Source organism: Loxodonta africana, chromosome 18 (genome assembly GCF_030014295.1).
Source record: "Loxodonta africana isolate mLoxAfr1 chromosome 18, mLoxAfr1.hap2, whole genome shotgun sequence".
Classification (NCBI taxonomy): Eukaryota; Metazoa; Chordata; class Mammalia; order Proboscidea; family Elephantidae; genus Loxodonta; species Loxodonta africana.
Window position 1 is genome coordinate 33,593,910 of NC_087359.1, and position 14,144 is coordinate 33,608,053.

The window sequence follows — 14,144 nt, forward strand, 5'->3', positions numbered from 1 at the left end:
ACTGGCACACTCAAAAAAGGTGGTTGGGGGTGTATGTGGAGGTGGGTGTCTGAGTGTGCACGCACGGGAGTATAGGTATGTCCCTAGCCACCAGCAACGCACCAAGGTCTGTGACTTTAGAAAGAAGTCAAAGTACCTGCAATTTAATAATTTCTTGACATGGTAAAAGAATTTTACATTACGATCCAAGAGCAGGAGGGAGAGGAGGAAGGGCAGGGAAAACAATCCAACAAACAAAAAGGGAACTGAGAAACACATGGTGGGAAGAGGGAGGGGCTTTAGGCTAGACGGGATCTTGAGGGTGGGTAGGGGCACTGCCCAACTAAAATGCAATGGTTTGTTACTGAGTACTATTCACGGGAAGACAACATCCTGATACCTTCTCCACGACATATCGCGAGTAAAAATGATGCATCACGGGTAGAAATACAATTGGGGTTTGGAAGACAGAGACGAGGAAGAATAGAAGTAGGCAGGAGACACTGAAAAAGAGTCATGGGCAGGCTGACTGTGATACCAACTCTCCAACAGTGGAAAAATAGTAAAGCTGGGGGCTGATGTGGGTGATGCAAAAGCTGTAACAATAAATGCTATCTCTGGGGGATTTCCAGAGATAGGAGGCAACTCTTCTATAGTTTGACTTACCGAGCACACGTTCACATACACACAAATGTGCACATGTACGTGTGTCCATGTACACACACACATACACACACACGACTGCTTTCCCTGGAAGCACAATACTATAAATAAGAGAAATACTTCCCAAAGAGAACGTCCAGGAGGAGCAGCAGCAGCATTGGGACCTCACAGTTGCAGACACCTCCCCTGCACCTCAATTTACAACTGGCCTGGGAAGAGGCACCGGAGAGTCAGAGGCCAGCCTTTGCAATAACACCAAGAAGGACCTGAGTCACAGAGGAAGGGTGCCTTCCCCAATCCCTCTGCTTCTCATCTCTCACCTCTCCTCCAACTCACCCTGGGCACCAAGAGGCTACAGTATCAGGAGAGAAGATGGGTCCGGGACTTTTGTCTGGGTGGATGATGGCCTCAAAAACTATCACCTCCTTCTGCAAGGTTTACGTGTGACAGGGTTGGGGGGGTGTTAGATAATTGTGTAGGAAGGCATGTACGTGCACATCTGTGTGTGTATACATGCACAAATATGTGTATGTGGAAACCTCATTATAAAAACATCTGAAGAAGCTAAGGGCATGGCTGAAAGTCTAAAGTGTTTCTTGTGATCAGGCTCAAGATGGGAGGTATGCAAATGGGAAACCCTAAGTTATCACCTGAGGCCAGGGGGATCCAATGTCCCACAGAAGCAAGAGACGTCTGTGTCAGGAAAAGATGGGTCAGTCCCCCCAACCCAGTTCCTAAAAAACACCTAGCACTCTCCTTCCAGTTCTCACGGCTTCTAACCAACGAAACATCAGAAAGAAGAAAACACAAAGCCCAAGACACAGGAGGGAGTAAAGAGGGAGAGAGAAAGCACAAGTAGCTTGTGCTAACAATCTGCACACACAAACCTGGAGTTCTCCAGAAATTAGGACAGGTCGGGTGTGGGTATTGGAGAAGAAAATAATAGAGTTCCTGAGGCCTGAAAAAAGAGGTAAACACGTCACAGAACTAGATGAGAGTTTCATTAGACTCTAACTAAAAACAGAGCGGTGTGATTATGATTTCCAGCCAGTTTCCCATCACGATAGTCATGTAACAAACCAAGGCAATGTCGGTCTTGAGCCAGACTCACAGAGTCCCCTGGCCCTGGCCCTGGCCCTGGCCTCAGTATAGTGTCTCTGCATTGCTGCTCCGGGGCCGTTTGATCTTCTCGATATTTTTCAGTATCATGTCATGTAGAGTGACCTGGGAGAAGCGGGATCAGGGAATCAGACATCTGTTCCACCCTCACCTCACAAAGAAAGAGACAACCCTCAACAAATAACCAAGCAATCATTCTCAAATCCCCCACAGGCATAATCCCACTGCCATTCACTTGAAACTGCATTCAGGGTAGCTGCCCCACTTTTCCTAGAGTCCAAAAACTGGTTCTAGGACCGTCAACTCCTTTCCAAGGCTCCAAGTGTTCATTAACAACTAACATTTACTGAGCATTTAACAGGCACCAAGAATCATGTTAGGTCCTTTAATATATCATCTCACTTATTTTTTAAAACCATCTCTGTGAGGTAGATACAGTCAATCCTATTTTAGAGATGAAGAAAATGAAGTCTGAGATGTTAAATGACTTGCTCAAGGTCACACATATTATGGGCCGGCTGTCTGACTGTAACACTCGCCTCTTAATCACTACACTATACCCTCCCTTCCCCACCGACACCCAGACATAAAGAAAAGAGATACCCAGCTACACACCCTCAATGATTTCATGGTTCTCAACACTCAGTTAATGAGCAGAATCTGTTCTACTCATTTTTACCTCCCTCCCAGGTCAACCTCCAGAGAATGGCAAGAAAATTATCCACAGAACTAAGAGAAACCAGGACAACTGTGGGCAGAGACCTAGGTTACTCACATATTGATTCCTTAGCTCTGATATGATGAGCCGAAGACTGATATACTCTTTCTCATCAATCTCTGTCACGGTGCGGCGATAGTCCTCCTGAAAGCAGAGGCACAGGAAAGGGCTATTTCCCAAGGCCTGACTGGTCACAAGCAGCTCTTTCCCAGCCAGTCCTTCCTCTCCTATCACTTCCACCCTCAGGCCACAAAACCCTTACTTACCACATGGGGATATTTAGCTATTTTAGAAACCAATTTGGCTCTTGTAATATAATATCTGGAAAGAGAGAGAAGAGGAAGCTGCAGGAGACCCTGGTCCAGTACCCACCACCTCACAGCCCCCAGTTCCTGGACCAAGTCCAAGCAGACCTACCTAGAAATCTGGTCCAGATAAGAGGCAGCTTCACTCTCAACAGTCCTTAGTTCTGCAACTGTCTCTTCCTGAAAAAACATAAACAAAAAACAAGTGAGTTGAAAGCCACTCCCATGTTACCCTGCAGCAGCCACAGATAAAGCAGGGAGATGGGAGCATCTTCCAAACCTTTCCTTCCAGTTTACAACCAAACAAAAGCATGTTACCTGAATGGATACCCCAAAGTTGTTCCCATCTTCTATCCTGGGAATCAGGAGCTGTACCCACATTTTGACCTGGAAGGTAGGAGAACCAAAGCACATATATGAGAACCTTTGCCTTTTCTGCTGAATGCCTGAAGTCTACGATTTGGGCTGCTGGGGCCAGATGCCAGGAACGCAAGAGCCAAGACACCTAGCCTGCCAACCCCCAAGACCATCTCCATGTCTCCAGCCCCCTAGCCATCGTTTTTCACCATTCAAGCGGGGCTATTTCGCTCCACAGGTCACTGGCCTCTGCCTCACCGTGTTGCATTTCTCGATCAGTAGTCGGATCTCAGGTTTCACTTTCTCAATAATGTCCACCAGCTGCTGGTTACTTTTCAGCATCCCATTGGGCATCACAAATACCTTGGTTCCTGGCAGGGACACGAAGGTCAAATGACTGGGGAGAGGAGGAGGACATAGCATCCTCCACTTTTCTCTCTCCTTCCCCATACCCACGAGATGCTGTGACCTCTGCCTTTTGTCACAACCCTATCTACAAACCATGGCACCACTATCAGAATCAGAAAGAGAATGTACGTATTAACCAATGAATACTTAAAGCCTGCCAAAAGCCTTAAGGACAAGTAAATTAAAATAAACGTATACACCAAAGACTTAATATATCGATTTTATTGAAATGGGAAAAACAACATGGAAGTGGAACTTCCATGAACGTCTGGATACGTAGACTCCGTCTACAGCCTCTCTCCCTTGGCAGTCCACAAGTCAAACCCTCCCTCTCTTTACTAGAAAGTTAGGTGTAGGGCTAAATAATGACCGCGTTTGGAGTGCTTAGGAATGCCGACTCTGGGAAATAAAACCAGACCCTGTTTCCTGGCGAGAATACCAGATCCACCCCGCTTCTCAGGGACGCAGGTCAACAGTGGTATAGGGGTGGCTCTTACCTTGGAAGGCCTCTTCACACTCATCCAGCCTTCGCTTCTTATAAGTGGGCTAAGGATACAAAAGAGGCGTGAATTGGCCTGCCCTCGACGTCTACATCCCCAGTTACCTTTCAAGCAAGTTTAATTCCTTCCTCAACCCCATGGGTTGTTTTATCAATTTATGTACAGTTTACTAAGATTATCTAAGGCTTTAAGACAGGGTTCTTGGCACAAAGTAACTAATACCCTAGTTGGGAAGACCAACCTTTCAAGAAATGAAAGACGTTAAGCAATTGGGGGAAGAGGGGTGAGGGAAGGATACTATAAAAAAATACAGAAAAGGAACGATTAATGCAGGGTGAGGTTAATTAAGGGAATATGTACCAATCTCCTGGTTCCACAAATACTGAATATTGAACACGATATTCAATCAACAAACATGTCGCACTTGCTGTACACCTGGCACAATGCTAGGTGCTGAGGATACAAAGATGATTAAGACACTTTCAGTCTTCCAAAAGTGCAAGTTCTGTCCATCAGACAGTAATGCAGACAAAAACAATACAGTCTGACTAATGTTATAACAAAATTACATGAATGATAAGGACTGGGTTCTGAAAAATAATGAAGCACAGCAAAGACAGGGACTGGAGCTATAGGGCATGAAGAATTTATTAAGAATGGAAAGAGCAGAAAAGCCTTGCTTAAAGGTGCGGGAACAGACCACATGACCTCACAGAAGCTGTAGTGAGTTTACTCCTCTACACTGAGAGTGAAAGGAGAAGAATAATCTCATGCCATGGATGTAAATCAGGGTCTAAAGGGAATGTGCTACAGTTGTCACGCCCGTAAGAGTCAGAGTCCTGGTTCCCAGATCCAAATTCCACTGTTCCCTCTGTACATGTTCGAACTGACCAGGGAGCAGACAACCAAGAACCTACGGCTTAAGAAGAGAAAGATACATATAAAACGACACTTACACCGTCCAGGCCATCGTGGCTATTGGTGAGAAGAATGGGATCAGGGACCGGGAGGTTCATGTCTGAGTGGATCTGAGTTAGGTCATGGATGTTTAGGATTGGTTCCTGAAACAGAAATGCCCACCCCCCAAAAAACCTTAGTCTTTTCAAACTGAACAAAGAAGTATTTCATTTGAAGGGCAAGAAATGAGGCAGTGCTTGACGGTACAAAACAAAATAGAATCAACATACACTTTGTCCCATTTAAAAAAAAGACCAGAGCCCTCCCACACCCAAAAAAACAGGGGAGATTGGGGAAAACAGAGGAAAGAAAAAGGTCTCTCACCTTCAAAAAACTATCAAGTTCTAACAACTTCTTTGGGAAAAAATTTGCCACCAAGTCTTCTGCCTAAAGGTGAGGGTGAGGGAATACTGCTGAATTAGTAACTGTGGGAAGGTCTTTCTCTACAAATATTCTCCACTTTGGGAAACTCTCAACTACTAATCAGCATATTAATTTTTCTCCCTATTTCACTCACCTCACTTGTGATCCGCTCTCTGAAAGAATCAACCTAAAATTAACAAAGAGAGCAATTCGGTAAAAGCAAATTCAGTACCTGGCAACAGAGGTGAGGGCAAGATGGGGAATCTCAAATCTAGCTGCCTTTCCCTCACCTTGTAATTGTAATGAGAAGCTGACAGACCCCCAGACTGCAAATACTTTATTTTTTTGAGGATCCATTTTTCCATCTTAGGAGAGGGAAGCGGGGCTTGAAGGCTGCCTCCGCCTTTCTTCCTCTCCTCCCTCCCACCCTCTTTCCCCCCCTCCCTGTGTCAAAAGCTGTCTAGATGTGACAGGGGACAATAGACAGGTAGATGGAGGATGTGAGCTCACAAACGTGCCAATCCCCACCAGACCTAGCCTATGGTATGGGGTAGGCCTGACGCCAAGGGCAGGGGCAGCAGCAGTGTCCGGGCGCGGGGACACTGCTGGGTTGGGGGATTTCCAGCTGTCACTAGCCCAAAGCATTGAGGCGAACACGTGCCCGCCGAGGTCTCCCCGGGGCTCTCCATCACCAGACGGGCCACTAAAGGCCACCCTATATTATCCTTCCCACTGGGGCCGTCTCCGGCAGTGGGGGGCTGGGCTGAGCCGAGCGGAAGCTCAGAGCTGGAGTCCCCAGGGAGACAAAGACGCCATGGGAGTGGGGAGTAGTCAGGCTGCTGAGGGAACAAGGCGGGGGGTGAGGATGTTCGGACCGGTGCGCTACCTTGAGCTTCACTTCCTGATCCACCTTCAACAACGAGGCCATGGCCGGGCCGGGCCGTGTCCGCTCCGCTGTAAACCGGAGGCGCTGTGGGCTCCGGAGAGGGGGCCAGAAAGGCGGGGGGAATCTTTGCTGTCCTCGGGACGCCGATGACCTCGCCGGCTCACTTACTGCTCGCTTGCTCCCTCCGTGCCGTCCTCCCGCCTGCCCGCCTGCCTGCCTGCAGCCTGCTGCTTGCTCTCTTTCTCGCTCGCCCTCCCGGCTTTCGCCGCTCACACCGGAAGTTACGTCACAGCCAATCGCCGGGACTCCAGCGAGGACACACACGTGCCCTGCGCAGCCGCGCTGGGGTTCGGTTTTGGGCGCCCAAGGGCGGAGCTCATATTTCTCGGTCTGTTGCGCGCTCTGACGGGCTCCCTTACCTGTAAAGGTGAAGTAAGAGGGAGGACGGCGGAGGGTTGTGTACTGAGAACCGAGCCTCTTAGAGGCTCAAGAACTGTTTGGTCCTCAGTTGGCCTGGAACTCGCCTTCGCGGAAGGGAACTCCGGAGCTGGTGCCGCCCCGCAGACCAGAGCGTCAGTGCCGTCGCAGCCCAGTGACGTCGGCCCAAGGAAGCCGGCTTCCCCAGCGCTCAGTTCGCTGAAGTACGCGGTTCCTGCTGCCTTATCTCGTGGACAGAAGAAGCTCAAGTGTTTGAGGCTAGAACCAAACAGAAGACAGATTCCGTTGTACCAGACTGCCCCACTTTTCTCCTCTTCGTCTCGTAAACTTCCAGACTTCAGAGATAACTAGCTGATGTGCAAAATGACAACCAGAGTAAGGAAGGGCTCGTCCAGGGCTACACGGTGTTTCTATAAACCCGGGACCAGAACCCAGATGTCTTGATTTCTAGGACAATGCTGTATCCATTTTCCTAAGGGAAGGCAGAGGCCGTATCTCTTCACTCATCAATTTATCCGGTTTATCTCTTAACATTGCTTATTTCATTTAGTTTTGTCCAAGAAGCTAGAAATACAATGTGAGTCACGAATGTCGTTTAAAATCTCTTAGTAGCCATATTAAAAAAGTAAACAGGTGAAGTTAATTTTAATCATATTTTAACAGCATATAAAAATAACAAAAAAAACATGTAATCAATATTAATGATATATTTTACTTTTTTTTTTCTTGATACCAAGTCTTCAAAATCTTATTTTACGCTTACTGCACATCTCAGTTAGAGCCAGCCACGTGTGGCTAGTGGTTCCTGCATTGAACAGCACGGCTTTGGGAAACCAAAGGAAAACATGACTCTAGTCTCATGGGGCTTAATGTTAGGGAAAGACACCAAAAAGTAAACGGATGAAATACTTGCAAAATTCAATAAGTGTTTGGGGGAAAATGGCTGACAGAGAGAATTCCAGGGGTCTATTTTAGAGCCCTGGAGGCACAGTGGTTAAGAGTTCCATTCTTAACCAAAAGGTTGGCAGTTCAAATCCACCCACTGCTCCTTGGAGACCTTATGGAGCAGTTCTACTCTGTCCTGTAGGGTCACTATGAGTTGGAATCGACTATAGGGCACCAGGTTTATTTTAGAATAGCCAAGGAAGCCTCTCAATGAAGTGATGTTTAAGCAGAGAGCTAAAGGATGTAAAGAAAGGGGTTAGCGGTAACGACATTTACCCTGGGCAGAACTCTGCAAGTGCTAGGGAGAGGAGAGGAATACACAGTTAAATGGAGGCCTATGGAGTCCGAGAGACTTGGCTTCAAAGCCTGCCTCACCTCCTTACTGGAATGTTGGCAAAGTTACTGAACTGCTGAGTCTCAATCTCATCTACGAAATTGAATTTTAATAATTACTAGTAATAAAATATAATTTTGTAGGGTTGTTGAATATTAGAAATAATATATGTAAAACAACTAACACACTGGCAAGGCAGGAACTAAACAGTTATTGTCAGATGAACAACTTGTTAGGGCTTAGCATAAAGAGATTACTCGTTAAACTCTGATATTATCATCATCCCTGCTTTTAAGCTTTATTTATTCATTCATTTATTCAAGACTGCATACAACATCCTGTACTACCCATCTTGCTTCATTAACTTCTAACACTTTTCGAATGCTTTTACCTCTCCCGTTAATGTATGTCCCAAGTAACCTTTGAAATCTGATCTGAAACTTTAGGAATTTTTTCCCAAATTAACTTCATCCTATTTTCCCTATGCCAATGCTCTGCATTTCCTTCAGCATTTGTAACTTCAACTTGAGAGTTTAGTATGCTTGTGCTTGTTGAAATACAACTTTGTTCTCAAGTCATTATGTTTTGTCTCCTTCAAGTAGGCTATAAGAAGACATACACATTCTTTATTTCCCTTCCTTCTCTCCGACCCAGATGTTTTAAATAATACTTCACTTATTTATTCAGCAAACAATTGCTGAGGGCACCACTATCTTTTTTTTTCCAATTTTTTTATTGTGCTTTAGGTGAAAGTTTACAGAGCAAATCAGTTTCTCATTAAATAATTAATATACAAATTGTATTGTGACATTGGTTGCCAAAGATGTGATGTGTCAACACACTCCCCTTTTCCACCCTCAGTTCCCTGTATCCATTCATCCAATTTTCCTGTCCCGTTCTGCCTTCTCATCTTTGCTTTTGGGCTTGTGTGCACATTTAGTCTCATATACATGATTGAGCTATGATGCACGTTGCTTACATGTGTTATTGTTTGCCCTGTAGACCTGTCTAATCTTGGGCTGAAAGGTGAACCTCGGGAGTGACTTCAGTACTGGGTTAAAAGGGTATCCAGGGGCCATATACTTGGGCTTTCTCCAGTCTCCGTTAGACCAGGGACCTAGTATTTTTAACAAGCACTATTCATTCCTGGGTGTTTGTAAATCACACATAATCACTGATGACTCGTGACACTTTAAATTCGTGTTCCCAAATCTCTAATGAGTGTACAACACTACCTGAGAGCCTATGGCATGCTTCCGTCAAGTTTCCTCTCCCACACTCCAAAATGACTGTCCTATCTTGTCATCTCCCTCAACCTCCAACATCCCCCCCTCACCTCCAGCGTATGGTCTTTGCTTAAACTTCATTGAGAAAACAGGAGCAAATGAGTACTTCATTCCACCAGTAAACCTGTTGTTGTTAGGTGCCATTGAGGCAATTCCAACTCAGTGGCCCTGTGTACAACAGAACCAAACACTGCCTGGTCCTGTGCCATCCTCACAGTCATTGCTATTTTTGAGCCCATTGTCGCAGCCACTGTGTCATTCTATCTCATTGAGGGTCTTCCTCTTTTTTCACTGACCCTCTACTTTACCAAGCATGATGTCCTTCTCCGGGGACTGGTCCTTCCTGATGAAGTGACACAAAGTCTTGCCATCCTTGCTTCTAAGGAGCGTTCTCTGGCTGTCCCCTCTTCCAAGACAGATTTGTCTGTTCTTTTGGCAGTCTGTGGCGTATTCGATATTCTTCAACACTAATTCAAAGGCATAAATTCTTCTTTGGTCTTCCTTATTCATCGTCCAGCTTTCACATGCATGTGAGGTGATTGAAAATATCATGACTTGGGTCAAGTGAACCTTAGTCCTCAAGGTGACATCTTGCTTTTTAGCACAAACTGACAGACAAGTGGTGGCCACTAAATCTGCCAACCTGCAAATACTTTACTCCTCTTTCACTGAAAGAACTATCCCTGCTACCATTAAATCCTCACTCTTCCTTTTGTGTGTTGGATTGCATCCCTTTTCACTTTCTCAGGCTTTGTGATCTAGTGGTTTTACCCTCTTTATCCTACATCAGGCTTTTCAATCGCACTTTCTCCCTGAGATCACTCTTGTAGGTTACCAGTGACTTCCATGTTAACAGCACCAGTTACAACCTCTCTTCATCTTACCTGAACCTCTCAGTGGTACCCAATACGTTAATGCAGTGCACTGGGTTTCTCTTTATATGTGGCCTTTCTGGCCCTGGGTTTATAGTTCTGCCAAGACGATTTGCTAGGTCACAATCCTGCAAAGGGATTGGACAGTTTACTATGCAAATAAGGTGTATAAAACCCTTGCAAGGATTGAATAGTTTACTATGCAGGTAAGGTACCTAATGAAGGAATTGGTCAGTTCATAGTCTTGGTGGGAGGAGTAGGCTTATAAAAGAGACAATCCCACAGAGGTTGAGGGGGACCTCGCTACCATCAAGAAGAACATGGAGCAGAGCATGTCCTAAGGGCCTGGAATCCCTGTGCTGTGAACCTCCCAGACCCAGGAGAGAGAGCTGTAGCATGGAAGACAGCAGATGACTACAGTGGGCTCAACCCACAGAGCAAGAGAGCTGAGCTCCTTTGTGCAGGAGGCTTGCTTATGGAGTAGGGTGCCTCTGGGCACTTAACGGCAGAGCCAACAGAGCTCTAGCACTTGCCCAAGCAAGACAGAGGCTAGGCCTGAGCAGAGCCTGGTGGCAGAGGCCAGGCTGAGACGTGAGGCCTTCCTGCAGGCATGGCCGAGAGACAGCTGAGAGCTGTCCTGGTTGGAAGCGTCCTGGTTAATGAACTGTATCTTATCTCCTGAATTGTTCATATTACTTCCAAGTTGATCCTGATCCCGAGTTGTAACCTATTACTTCCCTAAAAAACCCATAACTGTGACTATGATCTTTGAGTTCTGTGTGGCCATTGCAATGAATTATCAAACCGAGCAGAGAAATAGAGTGCCGTGGGGAGGATGGCTGGTGTCAGAACTGGTAAAGGTTGGAGACAGGAGGTATGTCTGACTGTAGGAGTTAGCTTTGGGCTGATGATTCTTATTCTCCTTCCTGAAGTTAGATGGCTTCTGCCATTGCTTTTACATTAGTTAATCACTCCTTTTCTTTAAACAGGAAGCGCAGGTGGCATGGTTAAATGCTACGGCTGCTAACCAAAAAGTCAGCAGTTCAAATCCGCCAGGCGCTCCTTTGAAACTATGGGGCAGTTCTACTCTGTCCTATAAAGTCGGTATGAGTCAGAATCAACTCGATAGCACTGGGTTTGGTTTTTGTTTTGTTTTGTTTTCTTTAACCATATACAGCAACCTCTTCCTCTGATTTTCCTCCAACCTCAGTGGTGACTCTTACCATTTCCTTTGTTGGCTCTTCCTCCTCTGCTCCACTTCTTAATGGTGACATACTCCAGGGCTCAGCCTTACATCCTCTACTCTCTGCCTACGCTTTCTCCCTAAGAGGTCTTACCCTTGTTCATAGATTTAAATGGGGCCCTGGTGGTGTGGTGGTTAAGAGCTCAGCTGCTAACCAAAAGATGCACAGTTCGAATCCACCAGCTGCTCCTTGGAAACCCTATGGGACAGTTCTATTCTATCCTATACTGTCACTATGAGTCGGAATCAACTCGATGGCAATGGGTTTGTTTTTGGTTTGGTATGCCAATGGCCTCAAATTTATATCTTCAGTCCTGACATCTCTATTGACCTCCAACTATTTAACCTGTCTAGGTGCTCCTTGGAAATCCTATGTGGCAGTTCCACTCTGTCCTATAGGGTCGCTATGAGTCAAAACTAACTCCAAGGCGCCTAAGAACAACAACAGTTGGAATCAACTCAGCGTCAACTAATACACAGATATCTGATTGACATCTCAAACTCAACGTGGTCAAATCAGAATTTTTGTTTTTCCCATCTTTTCCCATCCATTCTTTTCCTAGTCTTCTCCATCTCAGTAACTGACACAACCCTCCATCTATCTCTATTCACATCACGTAGCATTATCTGAAATTATCTTAGTCATTTGTTTAGTTGTTTATCATCAAATTATTTTCTCTAGAATAGAAACTATTAGAGCAGTTCACTGCTGTGCCCTCTCAGACCTAGAACCATGCCTGGCACATAGTAGGTTCTCAGTCAATGACTTAGGGTGTGTTGCTGATTATTCACGATCCCTCAAGCACTATACGCACCAATTGTCATATATTCCCCAAGCAGCAAGTCACACAGAGTATTTACCATGTGCCGGGCATTGTTCTCTGTGCTCTGTGTGTATTAGCTCATTTAATCATCACACGACCCTATGTGATATATACTATTATTCGCATGTTATAAATGAGAAAACAAGGCACAGAGCATTGAATAACTTGCTCAAGGTCACAGGGTTGGTGAATGGCAAAGATAGTTTTTGAACCTAGGCCAACTAGACGTTCAAATCCTCATATTTAACCTCTATACACCCTACCTCTTTAGAAGCCTGTTACTTGTCTACACCTTTCTGGGATGCTGTTAGAAGCAACTAAGCAGGAAGAAATGTAGGCCTAAAAACCAGCTGCATCAGGCCTAAGTGAGAATTCCTTGGAGATTATGCCACTTCCCTCCTCTAGAGGGAGGACTCTGCTGAAAGATCCAAGAGGAAGAAGGGACTGTAAAGACTATCTCCAACTAGTTAGCAAGGAGCCCTGGTGGTGCAGTGGGTAAAGTGCTTGGCCGCTAACCAAAAAGTTGCTGGTTTGAACCCATCAGCTGCTCTGTGGGAAAAAGATGTGGCAGTCTGCTTGTGTGAAGATTTACAGCCTTGGAAACCCTATGGGCAGTTCTACTCTGCCCTATGGGATGGCAATGGGTGGAACTAGTTAGCCATACTGGGAAAAAACTGAGATTGTTCTAGTTCCACGTATCACATCCAGTACCAATTTCAGAAGGGTTACATACATTTACAAAGGAGCCCTGGTGGCACATTGGTTAAACACTTGGCTGCTAACTGAAGGGTTGGCAGTTCAAACCCAACCAGCGGCTCCACAGGAGAAAGGCCTGTTGATCTGCTCCCGTAAGGATTACATCCAAGAAGAGCTATGGGGCAGTTCTACTCTGTCACAGGCGAGTGCTATGAATCAAAAATCAACTCAATGGCACCTTACAACAACAGTGACAGCAACAACATATATTTTGATTAATAGAAAAGTCACTTCTGGAATGCAGATAACTTTCTAAGCAACAAAAGTCATGAAGAAAAACGATATGATGATTGGCCTTTATAAAAATTTAAAACTCACATCTGGAAAATCTTAAACCATTCATGCAAATTTATTTAAAAAATTGAGACAAATACTGAGAACCCAATAGATAAATGAACAAAGGATGTGAAGAGACAAATTGTAAAAGAGAAACTACACCAAGCAAATACATGGCAAAATGTTCAGCCAGTAATCAAAGGGGCAAAATAACAGGTGTGGAGAAATTGGAACACTTATACATTACTGGTGGAAATGTAAAATGCTGCAGCTGCTTTGGAAAATGGTTTAGCAGTGACTCAAAAGTTGAAACATAGGGTTACCATATGACCCAGTAAGTCTGCTGCTAAATATATACCCAAGATAACTGAAAACATAAGTCTACACAAAAACACAGACATGAATGTTCATAGCAGCTCTATTCATAATAGCCAAAAATGGAAAGACCCAAACATCTATCAACTGATGAATGGGTAAACAAATGTGATATAGCCATATAATGGAAAGTTATTTGGCCATAAAAAGGAGTGAAGTGTTGATTCATGCTCCAATATGGATGAACCTTGAAAATATTATGCTAAGCGAAAGAAGCCAGTCACAAAACACCATTGTATTCTAGTGGCTTCAGAAGCTGCCTAACTTCATGAGGAGGAGAGATGAGAATCACCATCAGCACAAAGCTGATTCTTATGAGGTGAAAGTCAGACATACCTCCACTCTCCAACCTTTTTACCAGTTATGACACCAGCCGTCCTCCCAACAGCACTCTCTACTTCTCTGCTGGATTCAATAATTCACTGTGATGGCCACACAGAACTCACAGACCATACCCACGATTATGTGATTTATTAGGGATGTAACATGCTACAACTTGGGATCAGAATCAGCTTGGAGGTAATAGGAACAACTCAGGAG

At 45.1% G+C, this 14,144-nt stretch overlaps 1 protein-coding gene across 4 annotated transcripts; it reads right to left on the reverse strand.

Annotated features, from left to right (window-relative positions):
• Positions 1-1,621: 1,621 nt before the first annotated feature.
• On the reverse strand, positions 1,622-6,829 carry PSME3 (proteasome activator subunit 3). Of its 4 annotated transcripts, none has more exons than XM_003414260.4 (11): positions 6,256-6,826; positions 5,524-5,556; positions 5,331-5,393; positions 5,006-5,110; positions 4,047-4,095; positions 3,400-3,512; positions 3,103-3,171; positions 2,897-2,964; positions 2,746-2,800; positions 2,537-2,623; positions 1,622-1,866 (listed from the first exon to the last, which is right to left on the reverse strand). In XM_003414260.4, the coding sequence occupies exons 1-11, from the start codon at positions 6,295-6,297 to the stop codon at positions 1,786-1,788; spliced, it is 765 nt and encodes a 254-aa protein (XP_003414308.1). In that variant the 5' UTR covers positions 6,298-6,826; the 3' UTR covers positions 1,622-1,785. The 4 variants fall into 4 exon arrangements, with proteins under 4 accessions (XP_003414308.1, XP_023409492.1, XP_064126366.1 ...); XM_023553724.2 differs by lacking the exon at positions 6,256-6,826 and adding an exon at positions 5,660-5,749; XM_064270296.1 differs by lacking the exon at positions 5,331-5,393 and having other exon boundaries at positions 6,256-6,829.
• Between the last annotated feature and the right edge of the window lie 7,315 nt (positions 6,830-14,144).